The sequence below is a fragment of the Pteropus vampyrus genome, unplaced genomic scaffold (genome assembly GCF_000151845.1).
Source record: "Pteropus vampyrus isolate Shadow unplaced genomic scaffold, Pvam_2.0 Scaffold21, whole genome shotgun sequence".
Classification (NCBI taxonomy): domain Eukaryota; kingdom Metazoa; phylum Chordata; class Mammalia; order Chiroptera; family Pteropodidae; genus Pteropus; species Pteropus vampyrus.
The window spans coordinates 11442715-11466724 of NW_011888802.1; the positions used below are offsets into that span (position 1 = coordinate 11442715).

Below are 24010 nucleotides of genomic sequence, written 5' to 3' on the forward strand. Positions count from 1 at the left end.
TTTTTTTCTTTAATAATAATCTCATAACTGACTGACAAGGTAAATTTAATCAGTGTTAAGCAAATTAGATCAATGTTTAATTAATTCATTTGCATTTATATCTTACACAATAATACTATAAGTCTCATCATGTACTCATACAAGGATATCTATTGTTTATTCATCAAAAATATATAATTACCCTTGAACTAAGACATTTATGATGCCAAGTGGGGCTGACGTTCATTTCACTTTGATAGATTTAAGGAATAAAATGATTCTTAAGAAATGATGGGGTGAGACTGTGCCATCTCTAAGTCCTGTCCATTAAATTGGTACATATGGTGACAGGTGATTGAAAGGTGCCTTAACTGTCTTTGCTTTTTTTGTTGTTGTAAAATGTTTGTACAAACATTCTTATAATTACACAGTTTATTATCTTGTGCTAATGTTCATCAAATCTCCACCAAAAGGTCTGTAGAGTAAATGACTTTAAGTTTATAGAATTCTTGATTTCTAAAGTTGATGTTCTTTTTTTGTTTCGTTTGAATTGACATCTATAATAAGGAACCATGGAATTTTATTGAATACTGATTACATCGATTTATCCTTTCTCTGCCTAGAAATAAATGGAAATTATCTATTTTAAAAAGCAGTCAATTGAATACCAAAGTGTAGATGTTATTATCAATGAATAATTACCTAACCTTACTGGCACCATTATTTTGCAGTCAGCATGCTGTGCCTTAGAGATTACTACTTATTTATTTTTTATTAAGTCTTTTTTACTTACCAGCATGAATCCACTAGATTTAGAATTGAGAGACTCACATTTTATCCCTGCTACTTTGTGTATATATTCCATGATTTCGAAAAATTTCTTGTGAATTTTCTGCTCTCTCGAATGCATTCTTTTGGTCTTAGTTCTTGGATCTCCCTTTGTAGGTTTATTAGACAAAGTGGTTTTATTCTACATTTTAAAATAAGTATTTCTCTCTATCATCAAGCAGCATTTTTGTGTTTAAAAGGTCTTTTACATGTTAAAATAGTTATGTTTTCCAGCTATGAAAATAATTTATGGTCATTGTAAAACCTTTGAAAAATTAAACAATATACAGAGAAGAAAATATAAATAGACTATTATCTTCTGCTCATTTAAAACCACTTTTGTATATATAGATTTTATATTTCTCAGTGTGTATATTTATACTTTTTTGGGGGGTGGGGAGAGTTGTCTTGGATATATACTTTTGTATCTGTTTTCTATGTTTTTTATCAAGTCTTACATTAGGGTAGACTGCCTGTGAATCTAATGATGTTTGTGTTTCAAGATCTACCTCTTGAATAGACCTTTTCCTCAGCCTCTATACCTAATTTTGTACTTAAATTTTTTTATTATATTTGTTAAAGAGCGTCCTTGAAATTGTATAGGGTTCAATCCTCATAGAATCTGGTTTTGCATCTGTGGGTTCTATACCTGAAGGCCTGCTGCCTGGATTCGTAATGCCAGCACCATCATCTCTTAGCTATGTATCTTGGAAATTATTTGGCTTTTATGTTCCTATTTCCCCAAATGTAAAATTCAGATGATAATGATAACTACCTCATAGGGTTGTTGACAGATTAAATTACTTAACATATGAGAAGCCCTTGAAACGATAGCTAACACATAATTAGAGCTTACTGAGTATTATTAGCTTTTAAATATTCTTTAAAAACAGTCGCAAATACAACAATATTTTATAATGTGGATATTCCCTTTTTTATTTTTTTTTTAATTGTGCCTCTGTTTTTCTACTAGAAATAGTGGACTATCATTTACACAAGGTTTTTACCTTATCATTGCAATTGAACTATTTTGTTTATTAGTGTTCTTTTCTATGGAAGCATCCCGTGTTTCATTTTTTTAAAAAATGACTTCAATAATAAATATCAAAGAAATCAAAATTAATTTTTATAAAATGTATGTAGTTAAAAACAATTCAAAAATAAAATGTGAGATATAGACAAATGTGTGAATACATTATTATTTAAAACTCATGCTTATATAGACTTCTGCTTTCATTTAGACATCTGTTGAGCAAAGAAAACTTAACCAGGACTTCCTTCCTTCCTTCCTTCCTTCCTTCCTTCCTTCCTACCTTCCTTCCTTCCTTCCTTCCTTCCTTCCTTCCTTCCTTCCTTCCTTTCTTTTCTTATTTTTTAGGTGAGGCAACACTTGGTTGACCTCACAGATTGCAAGGACCTTGTCAGTTTACAATCCCTTATTTCTTTTTATTTATTTATTTTTTACACCTACAGCACCTGGTCTTTCTGGGTAATCTCCCATCCAAATACTGACCAGGCCCAACCCTGCTTAGCTTCAAAGATCAGACAGGATTGGGCTTGTTCAGAGTGGCATAGCCATAGACTTAACCAGAACTTTAAACATGGTTTCGGTATTGCAATTTTTTGATGGACTAGAAAGGATATAACTTAACAATTGAGTGTTAAGATATAATACTGTCATTAAAACTTTTATGTTTAACTATGCTTTTACAACTCAGCATTTACCAATACATTTAAATTCTTCCTTCCTTCCTTAAATGACACCTTAGACTAGGGTAGGCATCCCCTTTTCCTTAGGCATTAAGTTAGCTTGGCATTATCAAAGTCTGTTACTCCTTCTTCCCATGCTTCATCCTTTCTTCCCTCACCATGGGACAAGCTCACTTCCTTGTAATTAATGAAGGCAGAGAGTGACTTAGGTGATGGCAAAGGAATAAGAGATATAGAAGAAAGGAAAAGAGATAGCACACACATATCACCTGGAACACTGCTAGTGCTCTTTATATACTCTCAACACCTCTGTAATCAATGCAATGTTTTGTTCCCAAGACCAGAACAATAGTCGTCTACATAGAGAAAAAAATAAATAAATAAGAAAAGAAAGTAAAGGAAGAAGAGAATCAGAGCTTTCATGATGTATATTTTGGCTCCTCCCTCCATCATCATTTCTCCTTCCCCTGCCCAAATGACCACCATCATGCACTGGCAAAATGAAACTGTTGGAGAACTGTGAAGAGATATAGTGATTCAGGCTGTACAGATGCCTGAATCCCATTCTCAGAGATTATGATTTAATTATTCCGGTATGCAGCCTAGGTATCAAGATTTGTTTTAAGCCATTTTAATGGGCAGCCAAGGATGAGAGCCAGTGAATTCTATGAAGGAGGCAAGAGGAGGAAATCTGATTTGGTTGCTCCTCCTCCCTCTCCTCAAGAGCCTACACAATCTCTTGGTCCAGTAGCCCCAGGTCCTTGTCACTGACTTTTTGCCTATAAACTACCTCTGGACTCACGTCCCAGAGTTCTCCTTGGTGCTTTGGTGCTGGGAGGCTTTTTCCACCCCCTTGGCCCAACAATTCGTTGGGTTAAGAAGGAAAGGGAGCTGGACAAAGAAATGGCTTTGTAAACAGTAATACACTATCCCTGGTTGGAAACCTAATTGCTTTTTTCAGTTGAGGAAAATAAAAAGTTAGAAGTGATTTGAAGATCTATACTTTAGATGCTTAATGAGTTAAATAGGCAACCTGTGTTTTGGGTAATGTCATCCCTGAAAGAAAAGTGAAAGCAGGGTCCTGGGCGAGGCCCAAAGGACGTTGTCAGTAGACCAAAGTTAAGAAGCTGTGCAATGATGAAAGTGAACTCTGAAATATCTCAGCTTTTAATTTCACATGCATTGCTTATGTTGAGGTAGAAATACAATCTGCAGGCTCAAAACAGTTGTTTGTTTGGGGCAGCAACCATCAACAAGTTTCAAACTTAATTTATGATTCCTAGAATTAATAGTTTATAACACCTTGTGAACATAAATGGCCTAATCAGTCTTTCTTACTTTAAAAGATATCTTCAGGAGAAATAACCTACCAAGGAATAAAACATTTATCAATTTAATGTGTAAAAGATCACTAAGCATAGAAAAAGTTTAACCTCGAGAAACGTGAATTCAAATCAACAATTTCTATAAACTACTTTATTGCTTCACATCTCCCTATATCAACCAATTACCTAATGCTGCTTTCCAGATCACTTTCCTTTTTATGGCTAAATTGCACACCTGATTCTGGAAAATCTTATAGCATTTAGTCTCTTCAGCTGACTTGACTTTAATAGTATTAGAAAAGGCTAGTCAATTAGTTTAAATATCTTGGGAAAAATATAAAATGGTGGTGTCCAATTGGGCTGAATAATGCATTTTAAAATGCATTATTATCTTTGGTTTTCTCATTTATTGGTTAAAAGTGTTTCCCAGAACTCTTATGTTTCCACTTATTTAGATGTAATTTATAAGAGTTTCCAACACACAATGAGAGTAACATAATAAAAATATCTTTTGGATTAATATAGTGAGCAATTTAGAACCGTGTATTATAGTACTGTAGTATTTTTAACAGCTAATGTATTTATTACTTTCTGAAAATAATTGTCCTAGATTTATGGTGAACATTGTATTTTGTTATAGAGCTTTGTAAGATGTTAAAAGCTACTTTAAGTTCTTATTTTCATTAATTATTATAAAGAGAAATTTTACAAAGGAAATTATAATAAAAATGTCTTCTTTTACCTAACTCGGTATAAAAGTAATGTGTTATTTTTTTCCCATACCTATATTGTCTATTTTATATGCCAGATTACTGTGGAATTTTCTCCTTGTGAAATTCTCCAGAGACTAATTAAACCACAACCTTAGAAAAATTTAGGGGTGTCTACTTTAAAAATCACTAAAGTCACCAAATTTACTAAATCATGTAAGTGATTTAAAAATTTACTCTTGGATTTTAGTTACCTCTCAGGGGAATATAAAGAGATGAATGGGCTGCAGAGCTGTCAGAGTGAATTTTTATATATAAGATAAAAATAATGGAGGAAAGGAACTTTTGTTCTATTACTTAGAGATAGAGTAATAATTAAATGTCTTCCTGCCTACAAAAATTTAAAGGTGTAATACATTTTGTTAAATTAATTTATCTTCAGACATTTCATTTAAGATTTTGACTTTTTATGCCAGTGATTGGAAAGTTTTTCTGTAAAGGTCGGTATATTAAATAGTTTGGGCATTTTGTACCACATAAGGTCTCTGTAGCATAGTCTTCTTTGTCATTGTTAGCTTTTTGTTTCTTTGATTTTGTTCTAACATTTAAATGTGTAGGTGAATATATTCATCTAGATAGATAGATAGATAGATAGATAGATAGATAGATAGATAGGTAGATAATAAACATATTGTAAAATGATATATACAATATGATATATATGTACATATATCACAAAATGAGGCACACTTATTAGCCATATATTTTTAGCATCCTTTTGTGTGCCAGTCACTATTCTATATACTGTAACTATAATACCATACTCTGTGACTGATTTTCTTCTAGTGGAATCCACCCCTTGGAGAAGGATATACCAGCCATAGGACTTGACTATGCTCCCCAGTCTCAGTTACATCAACTAATTAGTATTAGTGGAAAAAATAATCATACGTGAATATTATTTTGGAAATAATTTATATTTAATTTTATAATGCATTTTGTATATTTAAGTGTTATTTTACCTAGTGTTTAGGAATTTATTATATTTCCCATTAATTATTCAAATCACAGTGTGGAAATTTGACTTAGGATAAACCACAAAGCCACCCCATTCTCCTGTTCTTTCTTGGAACCCATCCTTGTCTGTAATGGTTTGGAGCTCTGGATTATGTACTGGTTCAGTGGTCTAGGGCAACTCGCTTAACATTTTTGAGCCTCTGTTTGCTCATTTGAAAACTATGCTAGTATCCAATTAACTTGAAATGCATGTAAATCTTATAATTCAGTATCTGTCACTGTGTATGCCACCCATAAACATCAGGCAATGTCTTAGGCGTTATCTCTAGTTATGGTTGAAATTACCATCGTTCATTGTATCAAATCCATTTGTCATCTTCATTTAAGGTCTAGTATCTTTACTGTCCTCCTAAAATGTAACAAAGGCAAATGAAAATACTGAAGATAATTCTGTTGTCATATTGACTACATTTTAAACCAGTTTGTGTTGGGGTTGGGGCACTTACTTAAGGGATTGAAATTTGATTATGATAATCCATCAAACAGGGAAGATGTATATTACTACTATTAGACTACTTTGAATTATATAGATTTCTATTAACTCCTGGGATGAATTGACTGAGTAAACTATTATGCTTATCATCATGTAATAAACTTTATGAAAACATACACATATACATATAGAACAAGAAAAAGTATAAATTAAGAGATAAAGATCACAAATGAAGTTTTGCTTATCGCAACATTGTCTCAGAATAATTATAGATTCTTATTTTTCTCTTTTTGAATAAATCGTTACTTTGAAAATAATTTCATATAATTTCATCTGCATAATTTTTTAAAATGCATATTGTGGTTCTGGTTCTTAAACTAAAATGCAACTGATATTTAAGAAAAACTACTAAAACAATATAGTAGGATTAGGATATCTTTTCATAGTAGTTCTTCCCTCTTTCTCTTATGTCATTTTTAGCCTGTATTATGAAGAAATAAAAGATGACATACTTTTGTTTATTAAAAAGAACAACAGCAAAACAAAGTTCTAAACTGAGTTTATTCAGTTCAGCAGATTAACTGTTAAGTAGAAGAAGACTTTACTGCAATGTGTAAGATTCAAAAGTGGTTTAGCAGTTAGCTCAAATGTAACATGCTGACAAATGAACAGAACGAAATAACAGAGACTCGTAGACATGAACTATAGACTGGTGGTTACCAGAGGGTAGGGAGTGAGGGGAGCGGAGAGGTAGATGGGGTAAAAGAGGTCAAATATGTGGTGACAGAAAGAAATTTAACCATGGGAGGTGAATACACAGTGTAAACATATATATGCCTTACTGTTAAAATGTACAGCTAAAACTTACTGGATTTCGTTAAACAACGTCACCATAAAAAATTAATTAATTTAAGAGAATGTAGCATGCTGGATGTTGCTTAAATGAAGTATGGACGTGAATACAGTCAGCTTGATGAGATCATGGGCTATGAGGTCAAGGCCCAGCAGGGACAACAGCAGACAGGTAGTAATTAAGCCAGGGATAGCATGGCTCAGGAGAGGTAGAACTTTTTAGAGAGGAAGTGAGGGTCTGGTAGAGCAGTCTTGATAGCCACCATGTTTTTGAATAGAGGCCACAGGGAATTTTATGTGCGGATGCACATGAACTTGGAACATGGGAGGATATGAATACTTATATATGTATAAATGTAGAGGAATTTGGAGGGTGACAGGAGGGCAGATCAGTTATCTTCTTTTCTAGGATGCGATTTGTGGCATCACTCCCTCTGAGGTGGGCCTACAAAATTATCACTATCAAAGAGGAACCCAGACCAAGTGGATGTACTTCATGGGATGTTCGTGTTCATCCATTGATCTGTGCATACACTATATACCCCTTTTAAAGTCCTACCATGTTACGGATTCCATACATGTAAATAGTGATATTGGCCACCAAGAATCTTACCCATGAATATAACCTGTAACTCTACTCTTTTCATATAAAATATAGCTCCTCCTAAAGAAAAAAAGAAAGAAAAAAATGAGACCAAAAAGAAGATGTAACAAAAAAAGAAAACAAAAAAAAAGAAAAAGAAAAAAGAAAGATAAAATATGGCTCCACAAATATATCTCTTAAATAAGTTTTATTGGGTCTAGAAATGTGCTGGCCTTCTTCTCAGAGTTTTGAGGTCCTATTGTAGGCTTCTGGAAGTGAGTAGAATAAGAGTTGATTTTGTCCCCCACGAAACATTTGATAATCTCTAGAGACACTTTCGGTTATGACTGCTGGGGGAAGGATGTGTTATTGGCGTCTAGTAAGTAGAGGGCTAGGATGCTACTTAATATTGTAAAATGCACAGGATATTTTACAATATTAAGGATAGCCCCTCACAATGGATATTTTTCATATCAAAATGTCGGCAATACTGAGGCTGAGACCCTGATTAGAGGATTGGCATTCAACTGTAAAATACCACAAGCTATGACTCGCCAAGGGTAACAGTTTGTGTAACAACACCAATCTTCACTTCTCACGAGGTCTCACCCTCTGGGAGTAGGAAGAGATGGGCCATTTAGGGGCTTGTTTTCTCACTCCCAAAGTCTAACATAGAAGAAAGCAAATGACATTGTGGTTCTTCCTCCACTAATGGTCCTCATTAACTCAGTATATTCCTGTAGTCATATCAGGTTATAATGTAAGCAAGGAGACTTTTGAAGGAGAAATCATCTCAAAAGGTGTACCTAAAAGTTGACAGATGTGTGCAGAATGAGAGAGGATGCTCCTACTCACTTAACTTTGAGAAAGACATAGTGGAGGAAGCAGGATGGTAGCTTTATTGTGTCTATACATCATATCCCTTATGGGATGTCGGCTTTCTTAACCATTCTACCCTCCATGCCAGCTCATCCAGGTCTTTCCTTAGCCAAAGCTTGGATTCTGAGTAGACTGAACTGGTTCAGCAAACCTTTTCAGGGGAAGGGTAGAATGAGAGAGATTAAGAGAAAAATATGTTCAGCACAGATACATGGGTTTAGGGAAGCAAATTTAGTACTCCTGCTTCCTCCTGGTCAGACAAGTGCTATCTGTAATCAAGTATAGATATAATCTCCACTGGCCAGTGACTAGAGCTTTTTAACTCTTTGGGTTCTGTGATTACATGGATTCACACTATCATCCTGAAACATTAGTTTTAAACAAGATTTCAGCAAGAAGTATTTTGGAGAGTGTGAGAACAAAATAGGAAAACACTATAATTTCTAGATAAATGCTATGCAGTGTTTAATTCAGTCTTCATACCCAATCTACCACAGAATGTATTTATCGATAGTAGTATTAATGAGACTTTTCCAGCTCGATTGGTCAAAGTTTTTACTGTTTCCGATTGACTGCAGATTCCTAGAGATACTCTAATCTGCCCTTCCCCTCTTGCTCTCACCTCCCTATGATCCTGCGTGCACCTTAGTTATAATTGGATCCATTCATTTGGAGGCTGCATCTGAAGCCTTTCTCCAATATCCTAGACACTTGTTGACTCCTTGGAGTTGAATTTTGTCCCATAAGAGCCTTCTCCCAGTGATCAGGCAGCATTCACAGACTTCCTTTTTGCTTTTGGAACAGTGGTGGTTTTTATCTACAAGATTGTTCTCCCACTTGAAGCAGTCTGCCCTGCAGCCAACAGATGTTTGCATCCAGATCTCCCCTCTGGATGAATAAAATCCTCCCAGAGGCTAATAATATTGGCTGGAAAAAAGTTCTTTTGTGCATCTATGAAACATAACTGAGCCCTAAGCCATCAGCTTTGATGTATATTTTGTGACCAAGGAAGAAAAAAAAAAGGAAATCCTTTTTTTTTCTGCAAACAGTTTCTTGCAGATGAAAATTTTTATTGACCAAAGGCTTTATCTTATGTGAGCTTTGCCCTTTCTGATTAAACAAAGGGTTAGACTGAAATAATTTTTCTTCAATTTTCTCTGCGCTGTTTGGGCATAATATTTCATCAACAAAATGGGTCTGATAACTGTTTTCCAAACATCCATCTTGGTTGGTTTGCTGGGAAACAATTTTCACCCAAGCATAAAATACTTTGTTCAAAGAGTCAGCCTTCCAGAGGTGAAAGTCAGACTCTTTGGGGCCTGCTAAAACTGAAATGAGTATACTTATCTTTGGAGGACATTAGTTTTTCCTCAGTGCCTTGGAGCCGCATCTTTCATAAGATCTAAGATCAATGTACCTTAAGGTAGCAACATTTGTCGTAATTGCCTAATACATTAGTGTCTTTCAATAACAAATATTAACGTTGACTCTGAGATCACAAAACCATATAATAATGTTGAACAAGGAGTAATAACTTGACTTTTGTGGACCAGTGAAGCTGATAGAAAACTCTTGAGGTGACAAACCCTTAGACACAAATTTAAGTTTGGAATCTAATAAAATGTTTCTTGAGCCATATTTATTGAAATATGATAATTAGTTTCTATAATTAATGATGAATACTGATTTAGGCATAAGGAAACAGACCACAAGACACACGAACAGTCTGGTTTTAACCATTCAGCTTCAAAGTGGGCATAAGACCAATATTTCATATTTCCCATGTCGGGAGAGGAAAAACCTAAGGAATGTTACCCTCAGTAAAAGGAAAAATAAAATAAAATTTTTATTCCTACAGAGAAGCATTTATACTTTAAGTCTTTGTAGAGCAACGAGAACCAGAAGATTTTTCTTTTCTTTTCTACTCTTTTTTTTTTTTAGCTCTTTGCAAATCCAGACCACACTATTGATTACTAACTATTCATTGCTGAAGGCAGTACTCTGTATTCAATAAATTAAGCTTTAATTCTTGAGACTAACAAAATAATTGACCTTAAAAAGAAGATAAATGAATATGCTGTCCTGAGCTCACGATGAGAATCTACTTTCTAGTCTCGTTATATTAGTATTTTTCAATTCAGTGATTTTTCCTCATTCTTTTCTACTTTCTATTTACAACCTATAACACATTTCACCTGCTTCTATAACAACAAGGTCAAGCTATTTTTATTCTTGGTTGCAAGATTAAAATGTTTTAATATAATTTTATACTTCGGTATTAATATTAATAATTTGACATAGTTTCTATTTTAGAACAAACTAGACGACTAGTAGTTCTGAAAAAAATTCTGAAATGTTCCTGATATCATAAAATCATAAATAACATGAACATATAACATATTTAAATGTTCTGATTAATTGACCCCTTGACAATTTTGAAAAATTTGCCCTGTTCAACACTGCTTTTCTTTCTGAATCCTTGAATATTAGTGAGGTTTAATAATATTTAGCCTGATTTTACATTTAGGAAAAATTAAAATAAATATTTGGTGCCTTCAACAATGTCACACAAGGTTTATAAGGCAAGATTTTTAGATAATCTCTGCTGCCACCAGCAGAATTTCTTTCATGGTAAGAGGGTAAACATGTGAACAGAATCCTTTTTTAAGCTTTGCTGCTTTGGTTTTATTTGATAACAAATACAAAATCATCACATTGTTATAGACACCACATGGTTCAATACTATATTATTTAGAATTGAAGTAACTAAATCAAGTTCTTCTTCAGGCAACTTCTGATAAAGCAGAAATGATGTGTAGCTTCAGTGGAATCCGTGAAGAGGTAATAGCTTTTTCCCTTTTGTGTCTCAGGAGCCTACTACCCTCACCTGACCCTCCACTCCCCATCCTCTGTGTCCAAGGCAACAAAAAGAAGAGGGTTATTTTTTTATTTATTTTTTATTTTTTACTTGAGGTGTCCAGGACTTGATTCACCCCTTCATTAGCTGAGAGAGGACTTACCTTCAGAGAATAAAAGAGAACTATGAGAGCTAAAGCAGTTCCCACTCTTGATGGGAACTTGGATTTATAATTTCAGAAGCATTATCTTGTCTTAGCCTTTTCTCCACCCCAAATCACATTCTCCGTGTGTGATAAAGCTTGAACTTACTCTACCCAGGTTCATTTGTGCACATGGGTAGGTGTCTTCTTTCTTTTCTTTTCTTTTTTTAATTAATTGATTTATTTTTTTATGGTGACATTGGTTAACGAAGCCCAATAAGTTTCAGTGGTACACTTTAACAGTAAGGCATATATATGTTTACACTGTGTGTTCACCTTCCATAGTTAGATTTCTTTCTGTCATCACATATTTGACCCCCTTGACCTCATCTACTACCTCCTCCTCCCCCATTCCATATCCTCTGGTAACCACTAGTCTATAGTCCATGTCCATGAGTTTCTGTTTGTTTGTCCTGTTCATTTGTTGCATTTAGGTTTATATCCCACATATAAGTGATATCATGTGATTTTCAACTTTTTCTGTCTGGTTTGTTTCGCTTAGCATGATTACCTTGAGGTCCATCCATGTTGTCACAAATGGCAGTATTTCATCTCTTCTTATGGCTGAGTAATATTCCATTGTATATATGTGCCACAGCTTCTTTATCCAATTATTTATCATAGGATACTTCAGTTGCTTCCAGTCCCGGCCACCATGAATAATGCTGCTATGAGCATCAGTGTGCAAATATCTTTTCAGATATGGGTTTTCAAGTCTTTGGGGTAAATACCCAGTAGAGGGATTGCTGGATCATATGGTAGATCAATTCTTAGGTTTTTTTTTTTTTTTTGAGGAACCTCCATACTGTTTTCTTTAGTGGCTGTACCAATTTGCAGTCCCACCAGCAGTGTATGAGGGTTCCTTTTTCTCCTCATCCTCTCCAACGTTTGTTATTACTTGCACATAAACTATTTCTCGAAGGAGCCTAACATGAAGGCCAATGAGGCTAACATATATTAATTTCCTTTTTTTTGCTTCCTATAAGTCAAGTGTCCCCAACCCCTTGGCTGCGGACTGGTACCCATCTGTGCCCTGTTAGGAACTGGGCCACACAGTAGGAGTTGAGCCATGGGCTAGCGGGCAAAGCTTCATCTGTATTTGCAGCCACTCCCTAGCACAAGCATCACTGTCTCAGCTCCGCCTCAGATCATCAGATATCAGATTCTCACAAGAGCAGTGGTCCCTAGTGCGGAAAATGTTGGGGACCACTGAATAAGTGATCCCAGTAACACTCAAGTGCTGTTGCAGAATAGAAGAGTTCAATTCTTGGTATACTCTTTCTCATTTAGAACCACTTAACTAGAAAGCTCGATTGCCTATATTTTATTCAAGTTCTTCAAAATGATAGTTTTATTTATAATAATAATTCAAAGTACTTTGTAACTTTCTGATTATTATGGCAAAATAAATTATGTTCTATACCTTTGATATTAAGTGAATTTAATGCATATGAATCTAAACACTGATAAGTGATTGCTATATAGCAACTACAAAGAGTCCATACTATTAGAGTAATTTGAATATCCTATTTATGAACTATTCCAAATAATTTAATTGAATTTAGTGTTAGAACAGATTTGTAAATAGGATAGAATAAATGTTTTTATTAGTATGTATTTGCTATTATGTTAATGAAAATACTTTGCAAAATATTTTGTTTTGACATCATATCAAACTGTAGGATTTGCTAAAATTTAACAATGAATGAGAAGAGGATTAAGCAACTTTGGAGGAATAGTAAATTGTAAACTCCTAATAATAATGGACGTTTTTTCATATAGAAATCATGTGTTCTCTTGTTTTCTTTAACTCAGAGATTATAGATGTAGGGCAAATCTCATTTAAATATTGTTACCATTAGTTTATTATTGATACATGATACACTTTTCTACGAAAATGGCCATTAAAAGCAGTTATTTTTAAGGTAAGTAGATGTTCTGGGCTTTCTAGATCTTATTAAATTATGACAGCTTTCTTGTTTTATTTGCAGAATTTTTCCGAGAGCTCCTGGAGAATGCAGAAAAGTCACTAAATGATATGTTTGTACGGACCTATGGAATGCTGTATATGCAGAATTCAGAAGTGTTCCAGGACCTCTTCACAGAGCTGAAAAGATACTACACAGGGGGCAATGTAAATCTGGAGGAGATGCTCAATGACTTCTGGGCTCGGCTCCTGGAACGGATGTTTCAGCTGATCAACCCACAATATCACTTTAGCGAGGACTACCTGGAATGCGTGAGCAAATACACAGACCAGCTGAAGCCATTTGGAGATGTACCCCGGAAATTGAAAATTCAGGTCACCCGCGCCTTCATTGCTGCCCGGACATTTGTTCAGGGGCTGACCGTGGGCAGAGAAGTTGCAAACCGAGTTTCCAAGGTAATTGAAAATCTGCTATCTTTCTAATTGGTCTTTCACTTTTACTCTATTGTTAAAACAAATGCTTAAAAAAATTTAAGGTAAAATTTCTCAGTTACCATGGTCCTTGCTTTTAGAGAAATAAGCTAAATGTCAAAGCTTAATTCTGATTTTTTTTTTCTTGCTTTGTGTGAGAGAAGACAGGATTTCAAGTTGTTCCATGTGGTTTAGAACATAATGTCAATATTTATCAGCAGTACTGCAGAGAAGCTTTTATCAGGAATGGTGTGAAAACAGGTGTCTTGTAACCATGGCCACTTGGCATTTCTGATCAGAGTTTTAAGGAGGATAAATACTCATGAAACAGTCTATCCAGAGCTTATAAGCCTCTAGTAGTGCACAAGGAGACAGTTTTCATGAGGCCTGCGAGTGGAGACAAGTTGTTTTTCAGAACACCAGCACCTACCATTTCTTTTACTTTCCCATCCCTGTCAAAGTGGCCGGATTCCTTAATCATGAAGGAAGAACTTTCTGATGACAGTTGTAGAACTGGATTAGGCAGGACTAATGAATGCAAAGTATAAATTCTGACGAATAATTTATTTTGTTATCGATTAGCTTTGTAATTCAATGCCACATATTGCATTGGATTTATGAGAAAGATAAACTAGTACACATTTATGCCTTTTTTTCAAGATGTCTCTAAACCTTTAATGCAAGGGGTATTTCTCCACCGCTGTCTTTAAACATAGACTATTTCCTGTGTAGAATATATCTGCCCTTTTAAAAATTCTTACTCAATATTCAACTGTTCTTACTAAAAGGGCTTGACCACTTATGAGGTCAGTCCAACAAATAAACTGAAACATGATTAAGGGGTAAAGTAAAAACAATACATAACAGGAATCTAATATTATGTCACCCAAAGAAGGTCATATTTGTACAAAGATTATTGCCAAACACAACTTTCTTATTGCAGGACTGTGCTAAAGAGCCACACATTTTTCATAACTATCGGTACTGTCCTGCCATGTTTTCTTTTTTTTTTTTCACATTAAGCTCCTCAATATTTATATCTTAGCATAAAGTTCATGTATACTTTTAAAAATGCTTCTCTATGGCACTATTTGTAAAATCCATAGCAATCCATTTTAAAATTATGTTTTTAAAACATTTTTTGAGCACATGGAAAGATTATTTGCAAGGAGGCTCTAAAGGGGATAATCACAAGGAATTAATAATATAAAGGGCATAAGTCTCTGATTACAGAAACTGTCATTTTTTTTTAAATCAAAAATCAGCAATGTTCTAGACTAAATAATAGAGCCCTAAAAGTGGATTGATAAGGAATTGGCAGGTGGAATAGAAGAAGAAATACGATTATCTGCAAAAGTCTGTAAAATATACATAAATATACAAAATAAATATATAGTCCATGTGTTCTTGAGCAGTAGATTTTGTTTTTAAAAAAAGTTTAGTCACAGAGCCTTTGTTTTTGTTGAAGAATGAAATATACAGCCAGCTTTGAGAAACATGAGGTAAGAAATTCAAAGCATGGATCCGTCTATGCAAAAACATCCTGATTGTTTATATTGATTCTGCCGGAGTGCGAATAATGTTTAAATACATATATTTTGGTTTTGGGAAATTCCCGTGAGATAAGAGAATCTCGTCTAGCAAAGTCTTTTAAAAGCCTCAATGAGGGTTGCTACAAATTCTCTTTTTTTCTCAGTAGATGGCATTAACTACTGCCTGGAGATGGCATCTCCCCTTTGTCATTCCTTGATTGTCTCAGTCTAAGGTCTTTGTCTAACAAAATCTAACATGGTTCTTTTCATGGTAAAGGTTTACATCATGGACCAACCACCAGTAGAGTATGACCTTTGCTTTTTTTCCAGATGTGGTAAGGGATATACTCTGTAGCACCAAGGTCTCGTTTCCCCTGATTCTGTCATAACCAACATTCACTTGCAGAGCAGCAGCTATGTGTTTGCGATGTAGTTTGTGGTCATGTAATCATGGAATGTTCACTGTTCCATGCAGATATTGGCTTGTCTAACCTGAATTTTCTTTGCCCTACTCCACTCAAATTATAAGACCCATTCTGATATCTGGGTACCACCATCTGGTGGGTGGATGGGTAGATGATAGATGATAAATAAATAGATATAGATATAGATAGATGATAGATAGATAGATAGATAGATAGATAGATAGATAGATAGATAGATAGATAGATAGATAATGTGAATATATAGACTTGGTTTACAAGAAACTGAGCACTTTTTCTCAAATAATTTATGACTTAGGGATTGAAGTATTTTACCAATGAACTTTCTCACCTCATGAATGACAAATGGTCTGTACCTGACCAAACCAGAAGTACATCTGCTGGGGCTATTTGGATGCTGAAAATCATCAGCACCCAAACATTTTTTTTTGTAAAACAAAATATTACGAGGACTAAATATATAAAGAGAAACAAGAATGGTGTTTGAGATTTAAGCGCTTTAAAAATCTGAAGTCTCCTCATAGTTTGTTATTTGAGTGATTTATGGATGGCAAAATGATTACAGAAAGTTAAGTAATTCAAGACAAAATTCCCAAATGAAGATCAACAAACTAACTTATTTCTTGCATTTTGGTTTGTGGGATATTTTTTTCCTTCAATTGCTCTCTCCTCTTTCAATGGCTTCTTCAGTCTTGGAAGTCATCATTAATAGCTTCTAATTAATTGTTTTGACTGGAAAATGTATCTCTTTGGCAAACACAACAGTTAGACACAAATATTTTGACACAACATTATAGGAAATTTTCTTACCAGAAATGGAGAACTAATTCGTAGGCGTAAACATAAATACTTTTAAAACTTATTCTTGCCATCTCATATATAGAAATATGGTCTTTTTGTAAGCTTTGAGTGGAGCAAGTTAATTTAAGTAACTGAAGATATAGTTCTTAGAAGTGTTAAGTGATTCTGGAGTGAATATTTGTGGTCATTTAGCCAGGATTCATTTTCTATGTGAATGACTGTTTTTGAGAGTGCCATGTGTTGACAAGATATGATGAATCAGTAACTCATACTGTACCAGTGGAAGTATAAATTGATGTTTGGATAACGATTCAAAAATACCTGTATTATTGCAAAAGTGGATATTCCAAAACTGTAATTCTACACCTGGAGAAACTGTTTTCACACGTGTACAGATAGATAAATAGAAGAATGTTCATCGCAGTATTGTTTATGATAACATAAAAAATTAGAAATAACCTAAGTGGCCTATCTATACAAATGATCTTATCATACCATGAAATTCTATGGAGCACTGGAAAATAAGTGAACAATAGCCACACTTGTGCATAAATCACAGAAACCTCATTTTGAGAGAAAAAAAATAAAATCACCAATGAACACATACCATTTATATAAAGCTCAAAAAATTCAAAAGTAAGCAATACATTATTTAGGAATAAAAATACATGCGATTAAACTGGAGAAGTTTTTAAAAATTATAAACAAACCTCTCAAACCTCAGATGGTAGTTAGTTGTCTCTGAGGATTAGATCTGGAGGTATTATAAAAGAGGGATGGATATACAGGGGTTTTCAAAGTTACTAATAACATACTTGTTCTTAAGCTCTGTGTTGTGTTGTGTGTGTGTGTGTGTGTGTGCGCGCGCGCACACGTGTGTGTAAGATTTTTTAACAAGAGATTCAAGTGAAGTAAGACTTTATCATTATTCATCTATAATTCTTTTCATCTGTGCAGATTATGATCAAGTCCCTGGGCTGCCTTCAGTTGTTTGTCAGATTTACTGTTTATGGATTTGTTAACCATTCACTTTCCATGTTTTATATTGTGCTGAATGACATCAGGTAAACATAGAAGACAAAGCTTTAAAAGGGAGATAAAAACAAATTTTTATAATATTGTAGCCTTGAAAGAAATGGTCTGGACTATTTTTCAGTGCTGCTTCTTTATTAAATCACCATCCTCATCCCGTTATACATACTCATTAATGAATGGAAACATGGATGCCAGCATCCCTCTTAGGGCTTGTCAGACACTGTGAAGAACACAAAAAAGAGGGCTGCATGCAGAGGTATAAACAGATTGTCTGCTTAGACCAAGCTTTAATTATTCATTTTGAAGGCAAATGATGAAATGACTCTAGTATCTTCACTGGTTCATCTTTATGCCATTTAAACAAAGGAGACGACTTTCATATCTTTCTGCTTTAATCAAAGTGACTTCTATGAGTAAAAACTGTAAATTGTGTCAATAGAAACTGCATCAATAATGCAAGTCATTTTATTGATTCTTTCCAGACAAATTAGATAGGTTGTAGAGCTGGATCTGTAGAATTTGAACTACTGTCAAATAATGTCATGCATCTTTCAATGTATTTGTCTGTCTGTCTGTCTGTCTGTCTATCTATCTATCTGTCTATCTATCTATCTATCTATCTATCTAAAATCTTTATGATTTTGAAAAGGAAATCTAGGTTTTAGTCAATAGTGAGACTAGAATATTTTTATTAATAGACACCTGCCTATCTCTGCTACAAAGACTATTGTTTTTAAATGAAGAAGCTCTTAACTGGTTTATATACCTGGGTAAACAGACTTGCATTAGCAATATGTGCCTAGAAAGCAATAAACAGAGAGTCAATTTTCAATAAATGTGGTTGATAGACTATAAGGCTGAAAAGAATTTGTCATCAAATTTGATAAAATGAAGGCTACGAAATATATTCATTCGGAGCACTCTCTAATTACAATGGAAAGGTGTTCTGAAGAATTTACTATGGATATAATTTACAAGAGAAATGGTATTCTATTTAGCTGTTTGCTTTTGGGAAAGAATTTAAGATACAAAGACCACCTGTCTTAGCTATCACTTGAATTATTTGTTTTGTTCCTTCGGTAGTGATCTTTAGATTGGAATTAATTTTTGTGGAGTCATCCAGAAATGAAAAGGACCACAAAAAAGACTTAGGTGAATGAAACCTTTTTATAATTCTTCTGTGGTTAGTATATTCTATTTTGTAATTAATGATTATTCAGTGTATGTTACTTCATAATATAGCACTAGGAAGAATAGGTAAGCCTTTTGAAATCATGAATAATGCTTATATGTTTACAACTTTTAAGTCACCATGTCAACATAAATAATTTATGCTTGCTACTTTATGATGGTGGTTTAGACATTATGTTATATTATATTTAGAAAGTACTTAAGTGCTTTGTAGCCAATAAATAGATAATTTTGTAGTAAAGAATAGTAACAAAATATTAGTTCTAAGAGCCATAACAACAAAAATAACTTAATAATATAATTCATTGGAAATATATAAATTTTACTATGGTCCATGTGCTGTGATAAGCACTGGAAATCATAGAAGTATAAGGAAGTCTGAAGTCAGAGGAAGAAAAGAACATTTTCCTTCAAAGATGGCATGTGGGATCTTACAGATGAGTTTAGAGAATTAAGGCAAAGGTCCCATTTTGATTAAAATAATTTGGTTGTTGTCATTAAAACACTTAAAATATTTTTTTATTAATTTTATGCTTCCTTGCTAATGTATATAACTTAGAAGTATAAATTTGGAAAATGGTTGCATTATAAGAAGAAGATAAATTTGAGGAAAATGAAGTCAATTATTTTTAATACATTAAAAACTATGTATCTTATCTTCTTGTTCTTTTTGTAGCTTGTCTATTTCTAATACCTATACGTGAGTTGGGCAATTTCATTTTAAAAGTATACTATCTGTTAGAATTCCATTAAAATGAGCACCTTTCTACTCATTGAATTTTATTTGGAAATTGTATTCATATCGAAAGGCGAAGTTAAGAGTTTCCTTTACTATGTCTAAATGCAACATGGCTTGAAAAAGTTTGGGAATCACAGTTCTGACTATACTATATCTAACAGGTATCTTACTCACCCCTAAAGAATGAGTTGAATGGTTATAATAACCCAACATTCATCAGATCCAAATATGGATTCTTGTAAAAATAGAATTATTTTGAAGATTTAGCTGGATTCTCATGAATAAACATTTGTTCAGTGTATTTTCTATGTTAAGTACTGTTGGTAAGTTCTTGAGATACAAAGACTAAGCAAGTTAAAGTACTTGCAAGTACTAATTGAGAAGAGAGAAGCAGAAACAAGTAATATTAGTACATAATGAGAGAATTGTGCAGTCAGTGTTTTGGGAACAGAAAGGACAGGCACTTAGCTCAATATTGAACTGCAAGGAAACATTCATCGCTATAGAAGCGTGATCCATATATTGAAGGATGCGTGGGCATAAGCAGGTGGTGAGAGTACCTAGCACGGTGAAGGTTGCTTCAGGCAGAATAAACAACTGAGCAGAAGCATGGAGGTGTGAAACCAAATGACGTGTGTAGGGAGCTAGAAGCATTTGGTATTCCTGCGGCTTAAAGTATAATAAGGCAATGAATAGCGAGAGTTAAGGCTGCAGACCTAAACTGAGCCCTTGAATAAAAACTATTTCACTAATGACTTTTTTGCATATTTGTTTTCCTATATAATTAAAAAAGAACTTTCTGTAGTTAGAAGCCTTCCAATACTTTTGAGGGACAAACGTGCTGAGCACCGACTATGTGCTGGTTATTGTTCCATAAGAAACAGGAAATAACAATGAGTAGCTTTGTCCTTGAGGAAATCACAGTCTATCCAAAGTTCAGATGTGGTGCAAATGATCAGATAAAGGTGGAGGGGTGCATAGATTACTATGTGAAGCAAGAGAAATACAAGATTCCCTTTACCTTGAGAAATTAGAAAAGGCACCTGAGAGTAATAGGCAAACTTAAAGAATGAATAAGACCTTACTGAGGGAGGAAAGATGTAGGGCTTCTTGCCAGAGGCCCAGCAGGTGCAAAGACACAGATCATGAAAGGTCATGTTTTTTTGGAGATGAGGTCACAGAGCAGATTTGGACTGTATTATTTGGGTCTTATATTTCAAGTTGAAAAATTTGAAGGACTTTGCATAGGCAAAGGGTAACAGCCAAGGTTTTTCAAAAGACAAGTGTGTGATCAGATTTTTACTTAAATAAGATGGTCCATGGGGGATGATAAAAGAGCGGGAGAGACAGATGTCAGATGCGGTGATGGGAAACTATTGTAATTGCATATGAGCAGTGACAAGCCCTGTGACAAAGCAGGTGGAGCAGAGTGGAAAGTGCATCTGGAGAAAAACAAACAAACCAGCATGGTAGATATTTATTTATATATATACTATGTCTACTCAGGTTGTATCCCCAGCATCCAGCACCGTTCCTGGCATACAGTTTGTTCCCATTTAGTAACAGTTGTCTGACTGCTGACTGGTTTGAGAAGCACCAACATATAAATGTTTTTTGGCAAAGTATGGAAACATTTAGCTACAGAAAGAAGAGCACAAAATCAGATGAAACATCAGGGAGTGTAAATATTTAAAGAGGATACAGAAAAGGAAGACAAATGACCAGAACTAGGAAAGCATATCGTCCTGAAAGTAAAAAAAGAATCTCAAGAAATAAGGTAATCAACAGCATCTAACGTTGAAGATAGTAAAGTGAGAGAGGCAGAGAAAATAAACCTTTGAATTGGACCACTAGGATGTTACTAACTATAGCAAGAACAGTTTGACTAGAGTGGTTTTAATTGGTTGAGAAGTTAACTCTTTTGCCCCTACACATTCTAGAACGGGCTGGACAAAGCATGGTCCCTGCACTGGTAATCAAACATGAGCGAGCTGTTATAGTTCTGTAACAAGTTAAGTACAAAAATTGAAAGTGTTTTATAAAAATCTGGAGAGCAATTTCACATTGCTCCGACATCCAAGACAGCGTCAGTGGACCCTTCTTTAAATATTGTTAAACTCGCACAGTGAGTCTCCCGTGAAGTGAGCTGCATCTGAGTAGGATCAGTTATCAGGTCATGCCACACTGGGAAAAATGAAAGGATCAGCCAAAGTCAGTCTAGATCATTTGCACCTCAAACAGATGGTTTGAGAGTACTGTATTCTAGAACAATACTAACAACAGGAAATTAATGAATATATTTTGCTTAATTCTGTTGATGTGTTTGCGCTTTCTCTTTCCTGTGTGCAGTTCCCCTTTACCCTTTTTTGTGCCTTCCCGCCCTAGGCTTTTCCCCTGGGATACATTCTCCATGTTTACAAGCATGAGGATCTCTCCTAAACCCAATTTGATTGGCATGTTACTGTTTGCCTGTGCCCCACAAGTACATAAACTCCTCTGGGGCCATGGAAATGTGTGCTACAAACAGATGTCTTTGTTACTAATAGAGAACATCCACTGGTGAAATGTGTCAATTAAGGTACACTACAAATAAAAAAGGCCCAAGAATAAAACTCCAAAGCTGTAACTCAAACAATGCTGCTTCTAAAAGGGCTTCATAAAGGAAAACGGACCTGACAGTTTATCCCAGTGTCAACGCTGACTCTGATTTTGGATATTTATCTCTGAATGCATTTATGCTTTTCCTACCAGAAGGTTCTGTGAAACAAGCTTTGAACAATAGTCATGCTGTAATTACTTACACATGCAAAAGCATGTTCAGAGTGCTGACAGGAGACGATGCAGGCTGTGTGATATCATAGGCCGATCTGGCAAGTTTGGAGGATTTCTCTTTTATTGTCCCATCTTCAGAGATTCAATGTTACAAGGACATTCCCTGAGGCAATACCAGTGAACTGTAGAGGTTTATGAGCCAAGATATACATCAAAAAGAATTTTAATAAAGCTTGGCAGATATATTGCATTAACAGTGCTGACATAGTGAAGTGGGACTTAGGTAGGGAGTATGACATATTGGTATTTTTTTTAAATGAGGTGTTAGGTCATAGAGATATTTGATTATAAGAAAGATGGGGAGGTTATATTGTTACATACCATAGATTTTCTCCATAGTTATCTTTGTGATTACATGCAAAGGTTATTCCCCTTCACATGTCTGCATTTTACCTTTTCATCTTGATGAGCAATATTCAGTGCAAACACAATGGATTGATCCCAGATGCTTAGAAAATAGTAATCATCCCACACAATATCGAAAATTTACATTTCTTTGCATCTAAATTGGATAGCCAAGAGTGAAAATGGCTAGTTCAGAGTGTCAGTAATAGGATAATGGTGACTTTGACATTCAGATGTAAGTAAAACTGTGGCCTAAACCAAGTTAGTACCCATTGACACTTAAGTGGCTGGCATAAACAGATTTTTAAAAACTCATCTTTACCCTCTAGGAATATGCTGCATGTCAAAAATGCTCCTGTCATATTTAATACTCAGGAGATAGCAGGATTTTACATGGAAATTTTATCCTTTTCCGTTCATAGTATTAAAGAAGCCAACAAGGCGAACTTTTCTGTGTTCATTTTCTGTAGGATTTTGAGCATTTAAAAAGTTCATTCATTGAATAAAGCTTTTATCGATACATTAATCATGGAAACATTATTCCATATATGATTCTATATTAGATAGAAATATGAGTCTCTCCATAAAGACATATATTTGTTTATAAATAATGGGTGTTAAAACTTTCTTCTTTTGCTCTTGGCTCTCTAAAAACACATTCTCTTACTAGAAATATATCAAGATGTAAGGTAACATTTATTTCACTGTTTTTAAATGAAAATAGACAGCATTTAGTAAGAAATAAAAGATTTTATAACGATTTAAAAAATAGCAGAGTACCAAGCACTCTGCAGAGATCCTCATTCTTTTCTTCTTAGGGTTTTGTTACTCAAATTATAGGCTGGGTCAAGGATAATTCAACTGTGCTTGCAATAAAACATTTTATTGAAAAGGTGAATGTTGTGATATCCTGCTGCACTTGTAGACAGAAGATAACTGTATAAAATATTTATGTCACTATTTCCATAAGATATCAAAATATCTATTTCGGAATGGAGAAAATGTACCCTGACATTTTAGCGAGGATGGCAGAGTCCTGATTGAAAGTCTTTCTTATTTGTGCAGCATTTTATTTGTTTCTTTTGACGTGTGTTTGTGCATGTGTTAAAGTGATAACTTTTTCCCAATGACATTTGATGTGCCAATTGTTTAAAAAATTGTAAAACCTTTGACTTTCAGTTATCCAAGGTTTCCCTCTTGATTAATTTATACATTGTCACTTGTGTTGTGACTGTGAAACAATAGCAGTTGGGGAAATG

The 24010-nt window shown here is 34.4% G+C and overlaps 1 protein-coding gene and 1 pseudogene across 1 annotated transcript in view; one reads left to right on the forward strand and one right to left on the reverse strand.

Moving 5' to 3' along the window:
* The window catches only part of GPC6 (glypican 6), a 1009483-nt gene that overhangs the window by 478108 nt on the left and 507365 nt on the right, over nt 1-24010 (forward strand). Inside the window, 1 exon segment of the mRNA XM_011355489.2 lies at nt 13427-13818. Coding sequence (XP_011353791.1) covers nt 13427-13818 — 392 coding nt within the window.
* LOC111736664 lies at nt 2272-2390 on the reverse strand (annotated as a pseudogene).